The sequence below is a fragment of the Fusarium pseudograminearum genome, chromosome 3, assembly GCF_000303195.2.
Source record: "Fusarium pseudograminearum CS3096 chromosome 3, whole genome shotgun sequence".
Classification (NCBI taxonomy): domain Eukaryota; kingdom Fungi; phylum Ascomycota; class Sordariomycetes; order Hypocreales; family Nectriaceae; genus Fusarium; species Fusarium pseudograminearum.
This window is the reverse complement of record NC_031953.1, coordinates 3,922,368-3,940,485: the sequence shown is the minus strand read 5'-3', so window position 1 is coordinate 3,940,485 and position 18,118 is coordinate 3,922,368. Positions and strand designations below refer to the sequence as shown.

Sequence of the window (18,118 nt, the reverse complement as noted above, 5' to 3'; positions counted from 1 at the left end):
CACCACCGCAACCTTTCAACAATTTCTTCCATAATCACAACTTTAACAACAGACTGCCAACTTGACATTTTTACGCAAAAACTCAACTCACCAAAACTCCATACCGCCAAGATGGGATCCTATTATTCCAAAACCCAGAACCTTGACCACGTCGGTGGTAAACGAAGACGTTCAATTGAAGATGATACTGAACCTCCTCAAGCCAAGAGAGCTTGTACCGCCCAGACTCGAGACGAGCCGCGGATTATCTCCCTCTCGGAAGCCGCTGCTATTCAAGATGAATTGATCAGAAGGTATCCCCCCCCAGCCAGTGAAGCCGAGTCCGAAGAGCAGGAAGACGAGCAGGAAGACTTGCACGGCGCCAGCATCGGCGAGCAGCTCCAGAAGCTCACAGATGATGCAATGCGTGCACAAGGAAACATGAATGACATCAACGACTGGTTTAACAAGCGGGTGGATGTCCACAACCATGGGCAGATTTTTAATGTCGAGCACGAAGGGAATCTTGAATTGTTGCTCAATCTCATGAAGGTCGATCTTTCCGTCATGACTGCACGAATTGACGATATGATCGATGATATCCAAAGTACCAGTCATTGATGACGAAGTTGAATGAGGGTCAGATAGGTAGGGAAGACCACTGAAAGGTATCGATCGAGGTTTGTGAGAACATGTTAGAGAATAGACGGGCAGGCCCAAAGTCTCATGGTTGTTTGATCGTCAGGTATGTTTTCTATCAAAGATAGGTATTCCCAATGAACTCCCCAATTCCCCCATTCAAACTAGACACTAAACAATGTGGTTCGCTATATGACCGCTGTAAAAAATGTGAAATCGTGTTTACAATATTCAAATATCAATAGTCCCAATCATCATCATCTCCCCAATCCCCACCTGAATAATCTACCACCGGCTTCTTTGCCCATTTATCTTCTACCACAGGAGCCGGTTTGACAGGAGCTGGTTGCACTTCGTTGGTTTTAACTTCGACAACACGATCGTTCTGTTCGTTTGGAACGATACTATTAGTGTAAGCAGGCGAGGGTTGTTCAGGCTTTGACGGCGCTAATGGCTCCTTGTACATATGTTCTTCCCGAGTATCATGTTGAGCAATCTTTGGAGCACTGGAATTAGAGAACAAGGGTGCCGCGTTGTTGTTGTACTTGGGAGCATCCATTTGAGATTCAGGCTCAGGTCGTGCAGCGGTTTGCTGATGCTGAAGCCTCGAGGGTGGCAAAGCTGGCTCTGTATCAACACGAGGCGTTTCTGCAGAGATTCTTGGAGTGACATCCGAGCTCGACTGGGGACCACTGTTTTGCTGAATCTCTTGAGACTGGCGCCACATGTCTGTCGATTTTCGTTTCACTTGGACGATTGAAGGCTTCAATACAGACTGTGGTTGAGCTTGTGCCACCTCAATTGTCGTTATCGAACCAGCGTCTGAGAAATAGCTTTTCTGAGAAGACATGCGACTCAAAGGAGAGGTGGCTGTATCAGAATGGCCTGGACTCGCTGCCGGTGCATGTGGCGACAGACTTTCATTAACAGCCTGATCGGGTTGGAGATAATTGGATGCAGAGGTTTGGGGCGATTGAGTTGGTTCAGGTGCTTTGAACTGAGGCACAGGAGCTTGTTCCAAAGGTCGTACTTCAATTGGAGAAGGTTGACGGGGTGGTGCTACTTGTTGATGAGGAGCGTTATTAGGCTGGCTCCTTACGGGCGCCTCCAACACAGGCCGTGAGAAATCTGCTGGCAAAGCTGCCGGCTTCTCCACTGGGCGCCCTGCTGCAGGCTGTGCTGCTACAGTATATGCTTGAGGTTCATGCTGAGGATGCAGTGGTGCTGGGCCCGGTGGCGGAGCCTGGCTGGGTTTTGGAGCCATATCGTTAAAATGCGTCGGCATTGGCGCCTGCTGAAGTGACAGTCTATTCTGAAAAGATAGCTGTCCTGGCTGGGAAGGAATTTGATTCTGGGGAGGAGCCATTTGTTCTTGTCGAACTGGGGGCTGGACCTGCTGGGGAGGCGAGTACCTCTTTTGAGTCGGTAGCTGTCCTGCTTGAGAAGGCATCTGCCTAGGCTGAATAGACATTTGGCTAGGCTGACCAGGTTGAAAGCCCATCTGATTTGACTCATGAACCGTCTGAAAAGAATGAGATTGTCTTTGAAGAGGTCGGGGATGCACTGGTGCTTGCTGAGGAGCCATTTGCATAGGCTGAGGAGGCATCTGCATCTGCGTCTGCGTCTGCATTTGCATTTGCATCGGCTGAGGCGGCGGCATGTTCCCCTGAAGACCTGGCTGTGGTCCAGTAGGAACAGGTTGCCCAGGTTGCCATACAGCCTGCTGTGAATATTCACCTCCACCCCAGCCTGGGCGTCCAACAACTGGCGATATGGGCGAAGAAATGACTGGCGTTGTCGGACTGTGCGAAACAGATTTGGAACCACCTTTTAGCCACTTCAACCATTTCTTCCCCTCCTTGCCTTCCTTTGAACCAGCACTCTGCGATGACTGAGGCTGCATCGACACTGGTCGGGAATTTTGAGGCATCACAGGATATGGGCTGGGCTGCCAGCTTCCTTGCTCTTGAGGAATTTGAACGTGAGGCTGTACTCGACCGGGATGGATCTTTTGGAGAACGTTTGGCTGCCCTTGTGGAGGCATTTGGCCTGCCATATGACCTTGTTGTGGCATTTGGTTCTGTCCCTTCAAGCTAGGAGGCATAGGTCCCTGGGAAAGCTGATTTGGAGGAGGAGCTGTCTGTCCTGCCGGGCTTGGTGGACCGTAGGAAGATCGCTTTTGTAGCCTCATTGGTACAGGTTTGGGAGGCAATACAGATGGTGAAGGTTCCTGAGGTGCATTTTGAACCTGAGTGTTTATCTGCACAGGCTGGGGTGTTCTGCCCTGAGCTTGTGGTGGAAGCATTTGGCCCTGAACAAGTTGCCCCTGTGGTACCATACCTTGATGTTGTGGCATCCCTTGAGGCACTCTCGGATCATGCATAGGCATCTGTTGACCCTGAGGCTGATGTGCACTCCCCTGAGAAAGCTTCCTTTGTAGTTGTTTTGGATGCTGAGGTGGCATGGGAGCAGCTTGAGGAATTTGCCCTTGAGGCATGGGCTGTCCCATATGACCCTGGGGTATTTGAACTTGTTGCTCTTGAAACTGACCAGGTGGGACATTCCTGGGACCCTCTGCTTGCCAGCTAGCTCTTCGACTTCCCATCGGACTTGGCTGTGCCGACGAGGAAAATGACTCTTTCCTTGATTCGGCCGTTATACTTGCTGTCGATGATCGACTAATAGTTCCGATTGGAACTTCTTCATACTCTTCGATGCGCCCGAGACTTTGCTGACCTTGCGGAGGCGGCGTAGGATCAACGGGGCGCTGGTTCTGTTGCGCAGTATTAATCCGAGATACCTGTGGTAGAGATTGAGTATGAGGTAGCCCCTGAGGCACCGCGTTGTAACCTTGCACTGTCTGAGCCAGAGGCGATCCGCGCTGGGTACTGGCAGGATCTGTCCCAGCGGAGTTGCGTCTTGGGTCTACACCACGGCTTAAAGACTGTTTACGCAGCATATCTCGAGCAGCAGTATTATAACCTTGGCTCTCAGCATCTTGCACACTGAAGTAAGACCCCTGCGGATACTGGTTTGCTGTGGTAGAAGGGGGTGTTGGCGAGAAGCTCTGCGTAGATGGCGTATTTGATACTGGCGAAGGCGTGTAGTTGGGCATAGAACTCGAAGTGGTAGATGCGCGGCGACTGTGTTCCATCGGAGAAGGTGTTTGAGTTGGAAACGACATGCTCCCGTGCCGTGAGTCCGGCGAGACGATGGCAGAGCTGTACGATGAGTGTCGTCGATTATTGGGGGGCGGAGGCGACGGGTTAATAGGGCCTCGATCTGGTATGAAAGGTTTCTGCACAAATGGCTCTTCAGGATATGGAGGATCCTCTCTGCGAAGTGCTGGTCGATCGTCAGGATAAGGCAGATTGCCGACTGGATATGGAGGAAACTGAGTTCCGGGTCCTGCTGTCGCAGATCGGGGCAGACCTCTCGGTGGAACGCTGTCGACTGGACTCTGGTACTGGGCCTGTGTTTGCGTTCCCATCATGTCAGGCATCACACTAGCAGGTCGTTTTGGAATATGGGGCTGATTTGCTGTACTAGGTGGCAGTCCTTGATGCCCATTCTGAATCACGGATTGTGGTCTCTGAGAAGGCAATGCATCAGGCACAGTGTTGATCCTCTGAATACCCATTCGCGGTTCCTCAAGGCGCTGCTGCTGAGCCATAGGCGCTGGAGTCATAGATGGTGGATGTTTTCCTTGTGTAGGTGGTACGTAAACATGGCCCTGTGGTGCTCTCGTAGGACCAGGCACAGGCTGCCCAGGACCTTTCCCACGTGCAGGCTTCAACACAGAAGGCATGTGTGATAATTCAGGCTCCTGCCCTGGGACATAAGGCGCATTATTGGACACGCCCAGTGGTAAATTCGCTCGAGAAGATTGATCAAAAGCTTGCTTCGACGGTATTTGGGGTTGAGATGGCTCATCCAGAGGGCGCTTAGGCGGCACCTGAGGCGGCGAAAGCACGTTGGGCGTACCAGCGTGGCCTCTATCAGGTGGCCGAATTGGACTCGCATTACCCATTGGATCCCCAGGTTGAAAAGTCGATCGTCGCAAAGGCGCTGGATTTGGTGGTATCTCTACACGAATTTCTCCTGGCTTGTATGGTTGAATCATGGGGGGCGCCTCCACAATCGGCCTTTTATCAATCCTCAGCGGCTGCATGGGCATACTGTAGTTCCTCAATGACCCCGGCGCAAGCTGTGGCTCTTCTTTCTTCTTTTCTGTAGGACTTGTTCGCCCCGGTAACTCAGCCATGGGGATTGCAGTTTCTATAGGCGCTAGAACCGTATTATCTGCCATCTCGATCGGTGGAGGGTGTTTTTCAATATGTGCTTGAGCTGTATCGTCTGTCGGCATCTCAGCAATGATGCCTACAGGATCGGGTGGCGGCGAAGGCTCGTGGCTCGGCATCTCGTGAATTTCTTCGACGACTGTAGGTGGTACCAATACTGGCTCTCCTGCGATAGGGCCTGCGTTGGCAGTACTTTGAGCCGGCGTCGTCCTTTCGCTATTCAACGGACTCACACCCTTTGAAGAATTTTTGTCGACTCTCCCTTCAATTCCGCCCGCAACAACTCTCCGCGCAGCCTCCTCTTCCTCTTCCGCCAGCGGACTCACATCAGTATACGTGCCAGGCCCGAGATACATAAAGCTTTCCGGCTGAAACACCGTGCTCTCCTCTTCAAGCCCTCCATCCCAGGTCATGCTCACCGGCCGCGCCGTAGCCGACATGCCATATCCTCCATCGTCTTTCTTCGGGCTCAGCCTAGCAGGCGCCGCGGTAGTGCTCCCATACCGGCGAACCTGTTGTTGCGACTCGAGCCGTTCTTCGGGCGCAAGATCGGGCGCAGGCGAAAAACTATCTATAAAGTCCGGAAACTCATCGCCTTCCTTGGGGAAGTGGTACTGGATGTGTCCCGTGGGTTTGTACTTGTAAAACCAGCGACGGCCATCGTAGTCGGCTTCCCAGCCTTCTGGAAGGCCAGACATTTAGTTCTTATTGTCGCTTTTCTTATTAAGAGGTCGGTATTATTGCGCCGCGACGGTGGGCATGATTGCTTGGGGCGAGACTAGACTCGACTCAACTCAACCTTGAAGACGAGGCTTTGGAAGATGCGAGGTGTCCAGGGACGGTTGAGGGCGAGGTTCAGCTGAACAGCACAGCGACTAACCATTGGATACAAGTGACCTCGGGCAACGGTGGTGGCGGTTGGGAGCACAAAAGAGGCGCAACGGTACAGATCGGCGAGAGTGTATTCTATTATGAATGTTTTGGAAACGAATGAAACACACACTGGAAACTAATCAATATATATAAACACTTCAGGCTCAAGCTCTCATCCCTTGCTCTGTTCCACGGCCTAACCTGAAAGTTGGTTTCAACTACAAAGGCCTGATCCTGATGCGCAAGAGCTGAACATTGGTCTCTCCACTTTAGCCGACAAGCTATCGAATCGCTCTGTAGTTATTGGGCACAGAGCTTGTAGGGCGGACTTAATGGACCCTTTAATTACGCTAACAGCTCTAATTACCACCATGGTTTTGGTTCCCTTGGACTAGGACTAGGGTGTCAGCCTTGATTGAGGGGTTCTCATTTACTCCTGGAATGATAGTGGTATGATGGTCTGAATGGAAGCTGTGGACGACGCATTGGATATTCATCCTCCATTGCTTATAAGACATCAAGAGATCAACAGACGAGAATAAGCGATTGAGTTCACGATAATACCCACATCCTATACTTCAAGCCGTTACATCATCGAATCTGCCCCAGGATTACCCCTGCAACGTCCCGTCCGGTCCGCAGCGATGGGCCATCATGACAATTCCATTCTGTGACACATTTGTTCTTACTCTGTCATGATCACGAGCAACAAAACACTTTATTCTCTATCACAGCCAGTCGAGTTTCATGAATTAATGATAAAATTTAGCTAAACTTTTTTGTCGCTCTCTATATTCTGCTGAGTCGATCTCTTCAGCCAACGTATTTGGTGGATTGCTGCAATCTATGCGCAACCAAGAAAAAAAAGTGCACCGCTCCAGATGTGCCAATCTGAATATCTATATGCTGGGTAAAGATTTGGTTTATCATAGGTATCATAAGAAGCCCCCTTAGACAATGTTACCGGGAGTTTTGCTGCTCCTAGACCCTGTCCTCACTCGGTTGAATACATGTCGTCGGCTTTCTGTCGAAGTACGACGCTCCACGCCGGAAGAGCTGGCCATCGATCGTCGTTCTGCTTCATCTTCAGCTCGGGCACCACGCTCCTTTTCTCGGATGGATGCTAGGCGATGCGCTTGGACGTTGTCTCGTCGATTATCGAAGACGTCCTGGAAGTCGAAGCTCTGATCCATGTTACGCATGCGCTCAGTAGCAGATCCACTTCGACGGCTGCTGTAGCTCGATGGGACATGGCTCAGAGGAGGGCCTTCAGGGTGAAGGGGTCGGTCGTGAGGAACGGGCTTGTCGTGAAGGTCAACGCCACGGCCATTTCCACTGGCGTGATCAGGCTCCTTGCCATAAGGAGGAGGCTGCATACCAGACCAGTACATGGGGTGCTCGCGGCTGCCACCGGGCTCGATGCGGAATGGTGACTGGATGCCAACGTTGACCATTTGGGTCATCAGTTCTGTCACAAACTTGTTGTGGCGGTTGAGACGCAACAATTCGTTTTGGAAGTTTGTCTTGTGGAAGAAGATCATGTTCATCAAGCACGATCGGACGTCGTCGACCTTGACCATCTCGGTAATGATGCGAGGTGCGTAATCACGCTTGTTGGCAAGGCAGAACTCGGTCATTCGCTCCTTGAGATCATCAATCATGTGCTGAGGTGTACCGAAACGCATCACCAGAGGAACAACATCGGCGAGGCCGTTGGATCGTCGCTGGTTCAGAATGAAGAGGCTGTTGAGGAGCGAGTTGGGAGCCTGCACGATGTGACCCTGCATCTTCTTGAATTCAGTGTAGAGGAGAGAGATCTCGGTCACGTAAAAGTCATCACCCATCATGTTGTCACCGGTAGATCCGTAGACGGTTACACGGTCACCAACATCGAAGGGATGCTTGACAAAAACGAAGATAATGGATTGAAGGAACTCCTGGGCGGTAGCTTGGAGAACCCAGGCCAGACCCAGAACCACGGTACCTGCAGAGCCAAGAGCCGCAGCAGCCGATCCAGAAAGAATCGAGATGAAGACAATGATGGTAATGATGATGATGATGAACACAAAGACCTTGTCGAGTTTCTTAATCACCGAGTCAAGATCCTTGAGCGAAGCAGCGATGGCCTTCTTTTCGAGATGGATTTCGTTGCAGACAGCTTCGAATTCGTCAATCGAGATGTCACCGTTCATATCCTTGTCAAACATCATGAAAGCAACTTCGGCTTCCTCTTCGCTGCCAAAGATTCGTTCCATGTCATCTTGGTACACCAGATCGTTACCCTCCTTGGCAGCGCAACGGTAGATAAGACGAGCAAGGGTGTGTGCCGTTTGAGTGGTTCGGAGAAGTTCATTAACAACTCTGCGAGGGTGGTTGCTGTCAATCTTACGACCGATCAAGTCGTTTCCGACTCGGCCAGCCACGTATCCAACCTTGTCAAAGATCTGACGGGCATTATCCTGGAGTGTCTGCATCGGAGTCTGCGCGCCGCTAGCAGAGCCACTGCCGCGCTGGAAGAAGTAGTCGGTCTTTTCGTTGTGAGCTTTGGCATGTTCGTACAGGTGAACCAATTGGCCAACATCCGCCTTGTTGTTGTCGATTCGAGTCGCATAGGTTCGCTGATGGAAAGTGAAAGCGATCCATTGAATGAGAATCTTCTCGACGAAGTTGAGAGCTGCTAATGTGAACAAGGCAATGATGACCTTGTTCATAATGCTGACCCAGTGAGGCTTCTGGTCTCGGAAGTTGTGGTTCATCATGGTAGGTTCAAAGGAAATGAGGATGGCGAGGAACCAGAGGAAGACGGCCGTGTGCAGGTCAAGCTGGTATCCGATATCTTTCCACTTGCTGGCGTTGGTAGACCCAAAGAGCTTGGCAACAAGTTTGAAGGTTGGGGGTAGAATACTGCTGATCATACGAGAAACCCAGAGAACTCCCCAGACAATCTCGAGCCAGATGCCGAACCACATGAGATCGACGCCGTTGACGTCTCGTCGCTTACCATCATCCTTGAGGGCGAATTTACCGAGCAAGACAGGAATAAGAAGCAAAGCGGCTCCGGGGACCAGGTATAAGCAGTATCGGACGAATCGAGGAAACTTTCGGAGGAACATCCAAAACTTGAGCAATGTAGCATCGGCATCCGGCTTCTTCTCTCTTTGCATGGTCTCAGAGGGGATGGGCGCGTTGAAGGCATCTTCAGGCTCAAAGTTGTGAGCTCTGTGTTTGAAATGACTGGCATCATCGCGAGCATCTGCGGAAACAGCACGTTCAATTCGCAAAAGCTCAATGTTGTCGTCTAGCCGGCTGGCATCCGCGCGCTGGCCGATTGGCGACCGGAGTGAATTCGAGTCATTGGTGACGACGGGAGCTTGTAGAGTAGGAAATGTGTCGAGTGCGGGAGCCGAATTCTTCTTGTCGGCGGGTGATTTAGGTGAGTTTGCTGGTTCCGGTGCTGGCTCTGATTGTTGCACGCTGACATGTGAAGGGTTTCTTGATGGAGGTGGTTGTCTGAGGTTAAAGTCCTTCAACTCTTTCTCCTCAAAGAAGCCGTTTGGGGGCGGATCTGAACTCATGATGGCCCCTGTTGATGATGTTCACTACACGAGGTTGTATCCGAGATTTCAGACAAGGTAGTGAGATAGGAGAGAGTGTCGATGTCCAGCAGAGATTATTTTAAAGAAGCTTTGTTCAACCTGTGGTGGAGAGAGTGGTGAATACCCACACTGGGGTTTGGTGATGTGATAAAACGAGAGACGAGACAATTGGGAAACATAAATAGTAAGGAAGTGGATCGATTAGATGATGATCCTCGGTGACATCGATCTCGCAGATAAACGATTTTTTTCTTTCTCGTTTGGTGAGGCGACGCGTGGTCGTTTTGATACACACAAGGTGGATTTCCTTGGTGTTTTGGGTTGTTTGTAAGGGAAGGGGTGTTATGATGTCGTCACCCTGATCCAACCTTTGTTAATCACCCTCGCTTGCAACAAAAGAAGGAGAGATGAAATATTGATAAAGGTAAAAAAGGAAAAGGGAAGAGAAAAAAAGGAATAAAGTAGGAGAGAATCTGGGGGAATGGTTGGAAACCCTGCGGGTGACGGGGATGCTGTCGAGCTTTTAAGAGATCGGCCAGATGTTCAGCGCATTCAGTTGAGTAGGCGTGGAGCGATGGAGACGGCCAAGAAGGAGGAAGAATGGGTCAGTACAGATAAGGTAGCCTGGGTTGATTTCTTGGCCAAACCAGGTCAGGTCAAGGCCAGGGAGTGAAAGAATGGAGAGATGGGATAGTACTATTATGGCATTTCCATGTGAAGCGGAATTAACTTATCCACTGTTGGTAATGCTGTGTTGCCTCCAAGTTGGTGGTTAATATTCTTTGATATTCCATCATAGATAAATTTCGTTCTTCTTTTTCACTTGCTAACTCTCCTCTTGATTATTACCGTTAAAACTCTACATACTGCCCACACCTCCACTACAGAATTCTCTAGCAACGAACAAAAGATGATTGTACTGTACAGAGCAGAGTCTATTGACTGGTCTGGGAGTGACAAGTTCGTCCATGTGTGGTTGGCAAGTGGAGCCGCCAGAGTCAGAGAGTCAGGGCCTAGAGACTGGTCGCCAAGTGTCGAGTAATGAGTCCGTATTACCGGAGGGCGTTCAGTGGACGCCCACTGTCCCGACGCTGTCTCATGGATGGTGTCACCATGGAACACCCAAATGGGAAAGTCCGAGGGTGCCGCCGATAGAATGGATGAATGCCCGCCCCTAGAGCACGCCCCAAGCACGGGCTATACTCTATCAATCACCCCTAAAAAAAGAAAACGATGGGACCTGTCTCAACTTGACTTAATTCAGCTCATCACAATCCAGAGTTGTTTCCGGTTGGGGGAGGGTCTTTGCACAAGCTGATGTAGATCATTGACTGCGTTGTCACAATTTATCCGCAAATACAACAACAACAACTTCTTCCATGTGCAGGGAAACAGAATGGTCGATCTGATCCTGATCTGACGCACACTCTCTCGCTAACCCGAGACACTCCAACGGGCGCATTGAGTTGAACAGGCCAGGGGGAAGCTAAAAACATTTGATCGCAGGGAATAACCACCCTGACGTCACGGGCCAAGAAAACGACCGAGATATGCTCATATCCACTTTAGTGAGGCAATCTGTTGTTGTCAGCACTCACTTTTGTAGCCATACAGGTAGTAGGTAGGTAGTCTACGTAGCAAGCAATCAAGCAAGCTGTTAATTGATTAGTCGATCATGGAATCTTGATCGAACCTCGCCCATCTAGCCCTCGTATTCTCCAGGCAAATGTGACATCCATCATGACGACAACACACTCCATGATGTTATCGCTTGGTGGCGGCAAAGAGAGAAAAAAAAACAATTTTTTAATCCGTCTCTTCCCGTTGAGTGAAATTCTTGTCGACCTTCCATTGGAAGCTTCCAATAAAAGGGTGTGCTCCCCTGCATTCCTTTGGTGCCACACCAAATTTCGATGGCTTTTGACGCCGCCAGGCACAGCACCATCCCGTGTCTTCACCAGTTCCTTTGTGTGTGTGTGCAGTCTCTTGACTTGCAGCGTGGGGGGCACACTCACAGTATGGTACCGACCGTACAGTAGTTCCATAGCACAAAAGCCTTTGGTTTCAGCACAAAAGAGCCTCACTCAGGTGCATCATGAAACCACAGAAATTACATCCGGGACCCTTAAAAATGTCACCTAAAAATCCTTTGCCCAGACTTTAGACGATTCATGTTACCTCCGCGTTACCGATTTTCAGGGCGCCAGCTGAACCGCCAAGATATATTATGGAAACGCCCCAGCTTAAGGAATTCACTTGTATCCGCAGAAAGAAAAGACCATAGAAACAAGCAGCAACAGCCTCGCACAGGAAGCAAAGATCTCAATCAACTCGTTAATCAAAGTGATCAAAGCTCAAGCTCAGGGGGTTTTTGTGCTAGGACCAATCCCCAGTCAGTTCATCGGAACGCCCGCAACACAGTTTCTAAGACAGTGACACTATCCCTGTCCCACCGCACACGTAGATAAGGACGATGCTAGGAGGTTAGGATATCTGCCCAGGTACCCTAAGGGGTTGACATGAAATTGAAGATCAAAGTTTAAGGGCGGTAAGCAACATTAAGAGAGATTGAATCCCGTCTGAACAACTATAAATCGATTGGGTTATCTCATCCCACACGCTGATAGACAACCATCTCGATGATGTCCTACCCTACCCATACTCAGTAATCCCAACCCTATGCATGCCAAGTCAGGGGTTAATATTGTTTCGATTCAAGATGCATTGCGCGGCAGTACAATGTCTGATGGGAAAAGACGCCAGGGAAGAAAAACGAGCGTATTCATGCTACTCTACCAGTATGGCCCATTCTATCAGCAATGCAGTGGTCGAAACGATAAAACCCTTAGCATTAGACATGTGGGATAGAACAGTTGATTCTTTAATCTTGAATTGCCATGCACTTGCGTGTTACTCGTTCCCTTCATCCATCTGGAACCAGGGATGACCCAGGATATCCTCTGTACTCGTACGTTCCTCAGGTTCGTGCCCAAACATTCTGAAGAAAATGCGCTGGTTGACAATTCCATGGCAAAGAGCTCTAAGAACCTCTGCTGTCTGCAATGACAGTTCTTGAAACTATCTTGGGTTTATTCTACGTGACTGGCGAAGAGTGACAGGCCCTTACAGTCCCGAGAACTACCCAAATCACAAGTAACATATTTTCGAGCAAAGTGCAGATTATAGTTGGCGAGGAAAAGCAGCAGTCACAGTAAACTGTCACTGCAGAATTTTGACTTGCTCTTGGTAACCCAAACCTGACTCTGCTAAAAACTCACAGTTTCCTTCTCATCCATGGTCGTTCATGGCGGATATCGGGTTTCTAAATCACGAAGCTTAATTTCAACAAGGAGGTTACATTGCTCCATTATATATCACAACTCACTTACCGAACATCTCCAAGCGAGCAAATCTTCAGTGGAGAATTTTCATGCATGGTATTTACCAGGTCTTGTTTGCATAGCAGATCATACAAAGTCAATCGATCCTGATATCTTGTCGATTCGTGCATGTACCAGTTAATGGACTGAAAGTGCTTTGTTCTTAGGACATTAGAAACAAATTGGCGACCTAGAGATAGAATGCGCAAGTCCATTGATACAATTACAGACCAAGCTTGGGGGTATATAGCTAGGCACACATAGTGTTTGTTTCTTCTATCCGAAAGTAAGTAGGTCGCTCTTACGGAAACCTATCAAAAACACACATGGCTCCATTGTGAATCTCAAACTACACAGACACCGCCCGTGGTGATATACTCAACTTTCCAAGGTCCTTTCTCATCTCCAATCATGCTTAATTTTCACCCTGGCCTTGCATTCATTTCACTCCCCACTTGCTTACCCATATTTCCGTTACGCGGCATAGACGTTGATGCTTCCCTTATTGGTGTTTTCATGATGTTTACGGCTCCCTCTCATAGTCACGGCATAGTTACACTTCTCACGGGTGCTGCCGCCAACCGTTAATTCATAGACCATTTCATGATCCAAAAAGGTGTCTATTCTTAGCTTCTCCCCACTTCTAATTAAACTATTCATAAGCATTAAGCAAGCTTAATGCTCCAGTCTTCACCGATTTTGGCTCCAACTCGGCCCACGACCGCAAAGGCTGCACGGCTGCCCTGGGCTGCGTGATATTGAACCTGGACTGTCCATGTTCGTCCCTCTGACTCAATTTGGGCCTCCTTCTGATCCCATGTCTTGGGTGCGCCGACGATGATGATCTTGTCGACGTGGACGCTTTCCATAGCCTTCAGCCATGTGCCAGCCTTGAGTGACTTGGTGTCACGTCCCTCGGCATCCAGAGAAGTCAATGTGTTACCGCCGAGGGTGAACTTACGGTGGATGTATTGACCTTGCTCGTATTCGAACGAATCACCGTCATCGACATAAAGCTCTCCCTCTGCGGCACCAGCCTTGGAAGCTGAGACAACAAGCGTGTAGTCGTCGAATCGCATGAGTGCACTTGATCGTCGAGGAGTGTCACGTCGAGGAATGATGTGTCCTCCTTGGAGCAGGACAGGAATCTTCTCCAGCGGCGCGCTCACTGTAAGATACTTGCCCTTGCTTGTCTTCAGAACATCGTAGGTAAAGTAGTCATAGTAGACTTCTTCGTCAGGGATCCAAATGTCAACTGACTCCTTGCCCTGTTCCGTGACTGGCTTCACCAAAAGACCTGTTGAGCCAACGAAGAACTGGTCCTCGAGAGCGAAGCCGGCCTCTTCGGTGGGATGCGTCCAGAACATGGGTCGGATGATGGGGCTTCCGTCCTGCGCCGCGGTATGGAACGCAGTGTACCAAGCGGGCAGGAGAGTGTATCGGAGTCTGATAGCGGCCGTCGAGATCTGAGTGTAGGGCTCGCCTAGGAGATAAGGCTCACGACGTCGGGCGTCGAGGTGCGCATGAGCTCGGAAGAAGGGATACCACACGCCAGTTTGGTACCAGCGGACAAGTAGGTCTTTCTCGGGGTTGCCAAAGAAGCCTCCAACATCAGCACCGGCGAAGGGGAAACCAGAGATTCCCTGATTCAAAGTCATGGGGATAGAAGCTGCCAAATGCCCCCAGTCAGCCTGGTTGTCTCCCGTCCACATAGCACCAAGCTTTTGTGATCCGGCGTAAAAGGCTCGTGTCAGGATGAAAGGTCGTCGAAGCTCTCCCTTTTCACGGTGAAGAAGAGCTTGGAAAGTAGCATTTTGGAAGGTCAGGCCGTTCAGGTTGTGGACATCACGGTGTTCCCATCCTCCATGGTGGATGTTGTCTTTGGGCATGGTCACCTCAGGTCCGTTGAAAACCGAAGGTTCGCTCATATCGTTCCACATCCAGGTGTTACTCATTGTGCCCTTGAACTTGTCGAACTTGAGCATAGTCTTCCACCACTCAATTGCCTTGGGGTTGAAGCAGTCAATCCAGTTGGAAGCTCCAGGCCAGCACCATCCTTCGTATGGCTTCTCCTCCTTGTTATGGACAGCAAGATCCTGAGCAAGCATTTCCTCAGAGGCGACGTAGTTGTCGGTCTTCTTGATATGGGGGTCAAGAAGGACAACAAGCTGACGGCCGTGGGCATCCAAATGCTCACCCATGTCAATAGGGTCAGGGAACGAGTGAGGTTCCCAGGTAAAGTACTTTCGGTCGTCGGTGTACTCAAGATCTAGCCAGATGACATCGTATGGGATTTTGTGCTTATCCATGTTGCGATCAACGTTTCTAACATCATCGCTGGAGATATAGTTCCATCGGCACTGGTGGTAACCAATGGCAAACTCTTGAGGCATCGCAGTGTAGCCGGTCAACTCTCCGTAGGTCTTGGTGAGGTCGGAAGGAGTGGGGCCGAGGAGTACGAAGACGTCGAGGAGACCACTCTCGGAAATCCAATGAGTATGGGTGCTTGTCTTGCCACCAGCACCGAGACTGAGAGGGTTTGCGCTGCTCTTGTCCTTGGTGATATCGACCCAAGTCTCGGCAACGTTGAGCCAGAAAACGCCTACAGACGAACCCTTGCGATGAGCCTGCATGAAAGGAATAGCACCGTAGAGTGTCATAGGGCTATCGAGGATGTACTCAAACACATCGGCGTTGTACATGCGGTAGGGCTCGGCGTAGTTGCCATCTCCACCACGAGTCTGCTTCAATGACAGAGGGCCAGTGTGCTCGGGAATTCCAAATACATGCTCGTATCCATTGAAAGTGATGTCCATGGCCACACTTTCAGGTCCACGGGGCTTGGTGTCGGTGTTTCCACCAAAAGACTCGTCCCACCATGTGCTCTCATCCTCGGCAGCTTCCTCGCCCTCCTTGTTCTCGATCTTGGGTCGCCAATGCTCCATGTTTAACCAGCCACGGTCGTTGAACTTGACATGCGAGTTACCATCGCGTTGAAAGTCGATCTCAAAAGGGGAGAACTTGATGATGGCCTCTTGCTTGGCATCGGGTCCATACTTGATGTTGATTTGGGTCTTGTCTTGGTGTGCAAGTTGTGCCTCCTTGTCGAGATCCAGACCAGCAACAAGAACCCACTGATCAGCCTCATTGTATCGTTCCTTGCGAACCGGACTATCGTCTCGGAGCACAACATCCTTGTTGCGTCGCTTCTCCTCGTCCATCGTTACTCGAGCGGCACCAGACTTGAGGAAGGAGATTGTAAGGGGGAGGCGGACGGTATCTCCGTTGGCATTGATAGTCTTGACGACCATAGCCTCCAGCTTTCCATCCTCGAAAGATGCCGAATCGGCCGAAATTTCGTATGGTGCCTTCCAGCTCGAACCTTTGGCAACAGCGTCGTCGGCATAAGCGCGGTTTCGTTTACAGAAGCCGGATTGGTTGCACTTTTTGAAGTCGTTTTCCTTGACAGCACCTAGAGCGATTGTGAGCCGGGAATTGGTCAATGTTTACTGGAAAAGCTTACCAGCCAACTGTATGAGGCAGGTCATAATGCCCAACAGCAGCAACAGCGCCGTCCAGCGAAAGGACGACGCCATATTTGACCTCATGATGCTTAGACGGTCAAGAACCAGACCGCGATCAAAAAGTCGAACAGTGAGATCGAATATGTCGTGGGTATATCAAACAAGACTTTACAAGAAAAGATATAGTTTCCTGTCCTATATTCACCGTGAAACCCTCTGTCTAGCAGAAGTGGGTGTTGTTATTGTGGTTTGTGCTGGGGATAACCTCAGCTTTGATGATGTCGAAGTCAAGCTGTCCCTTAGCTCCCTGGCTCCCCAGTGAAACTCCAATCCGAAACGGGACTGGTGCGAGACGCAGGGGAGCGGATACCGGGATGGCGGGGCAAGCTTCAGTAGAAGACTAGACCTGATAACGAACCAGCTTCTTCCATTTTTGTATTCTGTAGCTCGCTTTCTTTGCCATTGAGTTTAGACGTTATTGCACTGTACTTTACTGACCGGAAGTTTTTGTAGTTGCTGCGCGCTGGCGACATCTTTTGGGCTTTGTGAGTTTCAATCGACTCTTTTGCACTAAAACTGATTGAGCTTGGTTGAAGTTTTTTTATATCCATCTATATCAGTATATGGATGGATTGCTTGCTTGACCTTTTGATTTGTCTCTTCTCCTTTCTCTGTCAACATCGACCAATTATCAGTCACGTGTCCGTGTGAATTCCCCAGATCTCGCACCTACCAAGACCCAAGACCCCTCAACGCCAGCTCATCATGGTTGCTGAAGAGCCCCGCCAGCGAAAAGACCCCGCCGTGAGCGGCAACGAGAATAGCAAGCAACAGAGACGGAGAACTGCGGAAAATCTTGCCCCGCCATTTTTTGCTCTTCTCTTCGCCCTCCTCGCCTTTTATATCCTCTTTTCACCGCCTTCTTCAAGCCTTTCCCCTCCAGTCCCCGTTTGCCATTCTACTGTTTCCTCCTCTGTTTCTTCATCTCAAGTCATACCAGACAAGAATATCGCCAAAATGTCCTCCTCCGAGCAGACGTAAGCTACCCCGCCACCAAGCTATCACCCATCAGGGGATGGCCCTCCTTTTCTGAACTCATGCTGATATTGCCATAGCTTCATCGCCATCAAGCCCGACGGTGTCCAGGTAAACAGGCCTTGGTGTTGGTACAAATTGATTCAACAGAGCTAACTCAACTCCCACAGCGTGGACTCGTTGGCCCCATCATCTCTCGTTTCGAGAACCGAGGGTAAGCACTTATATCTACATAAACGTTATTACAGTAATTAACTTTTGGATAGCTTCAAGCTTGCTGCCATCAAGCTTATGACCCCCGGCAAGGAGCACCTCGAGAAGCACTGTTCGTCACCAGAACTACCTATCTGATACATTAGTTGATTCTAACATACTCATAGACGCTGACCTCGCTGGCAAGCCTTTCTTCGCTGGTCTGATTGAGTACATGAACTCTGGCCCCATCTGCGCCATGGTCTGGGAGGGCCGTGACGCCGTCAAGACTGGCCGCTGTATGTTTGACTTCTTTAACGATTATACAACTGCTAATCATATCACTAGCCATCCTCGGTGCCACCAACCCCCTTGCCTCTTCCCCCGGCACCATCCGTGGTGACTACGCCATCGACGTCGGCCGCAACGTCTGCCACGGTTCCGACTCCGTCGAGAACGCCCAGAAGGAGATTGCTCTCTGGTTCAAGGAGGGCGAGGTTGTCTCCTGGAAGTCCGCCCAGTTCAACTGGGTCTACGAGAAGGCTTAAATTTGTCACTGATACGACACCCTAAGCGACGGAATGGAAAAGCACATATAA

General features: G+C 50.1%; 5 protein-coding genes across 5 annotated transcripts, besides 1 other annotated feature; 2 read left to right on the top strand and 3 right to left on the bottom strand.

Moving 5' to 3' along the window:
* Positions 1-111: 111 nt before the first annotated feature.
* Positions 112-600, top strand: FPSE_03002 (uncharacterized protein; the record flags this gene model as incomplete). Its single annotated transcript, XM_009256121.1, has 1 exon — positions 112-600. One exon carries the CDS (start codon positions 112-114, stop codon positions 598-600), a length of 489 nt encoding a protein of 162 aa, XP_009254396.1.
* Positions 601-856: 256 nt separating this feature from the next.
* On the bottom strand, positions 857-5,617 carry FPSE_03003 (uncharacterized protein; the record flags this gene model as incomplete). The annotated part of the gene is made up of 1 exon (XM_009256122.1): positions 857-5,617. One exon carries the CDS (start codon positions 5,615-5,617, stop codon positions 857-859), a length of 4,761 nt encoding a protein of 1,586 aa, XP_009254397.1.
* A 1,125-nt stretch (positions 5,618-6,742) lies between these two features.
* On the bottom strand, positions 6,743-9,367 carry FPSE_03004 (uncharacterized protein; the record flags this gene model as incomplete). The annotated part of the gene is made up of 1 exon (XM_009256123.1): positions 6,743-9,367. One exon carries the CDS (start codon positions 9,365-9,367, stop codon positions 6,743-6,745), a length of 2,625 nt encoding a protein of 874 aa, XP_009254398.1.
* Positions 7,820-7,854: a microsatellite.
* A 4,066-nt stretch (positions 9,368-13,433) lies between the features above and the next one.
* FPSE_03005 (uncharacterized protein) lies at positions 13,434-16,376 on the bottom strand (the record flags this gene model as incomplete). The annotated part of the gene is made up of 2 exons (XM_009256124.1): positions 13,434-16,240; positions 16,292-16,376. The coding sequence occupies 2 exons, from the start codon at positions 16,374-16,376 to the stop codon at positions 13,434-13,436; spliced, it is 2,892 nt and encodes a 963-aa protein (XP_009254399.1).
* A 681-nt stretch (positions 16,377-17,057) lies between these two features.
* FPSE_03006 (uncharacterized protein) lies at positions 17,058-18,067 on the top strand (the record flags this gene model as incomplete). Its single annotated transcript, XM_009256125.1, has 6 exons — positions 17,058-17,329; positions 17,408-17,438; positions 17,498-17,541; positions 17,594-17,652; positions 17,708-17,818; positions 17,868-18,067. The coding sequence occupies 6 exons, from the start codon at positions 17,058-17,060 to the stop codon at positions 18,065-18,067; spliced, it is 717 nt and encodes a 238-aa protein (XP_009254400.1).
* Between the last annotated feature and the right edge of the window lie 51 nt (positions 18,068-18,118).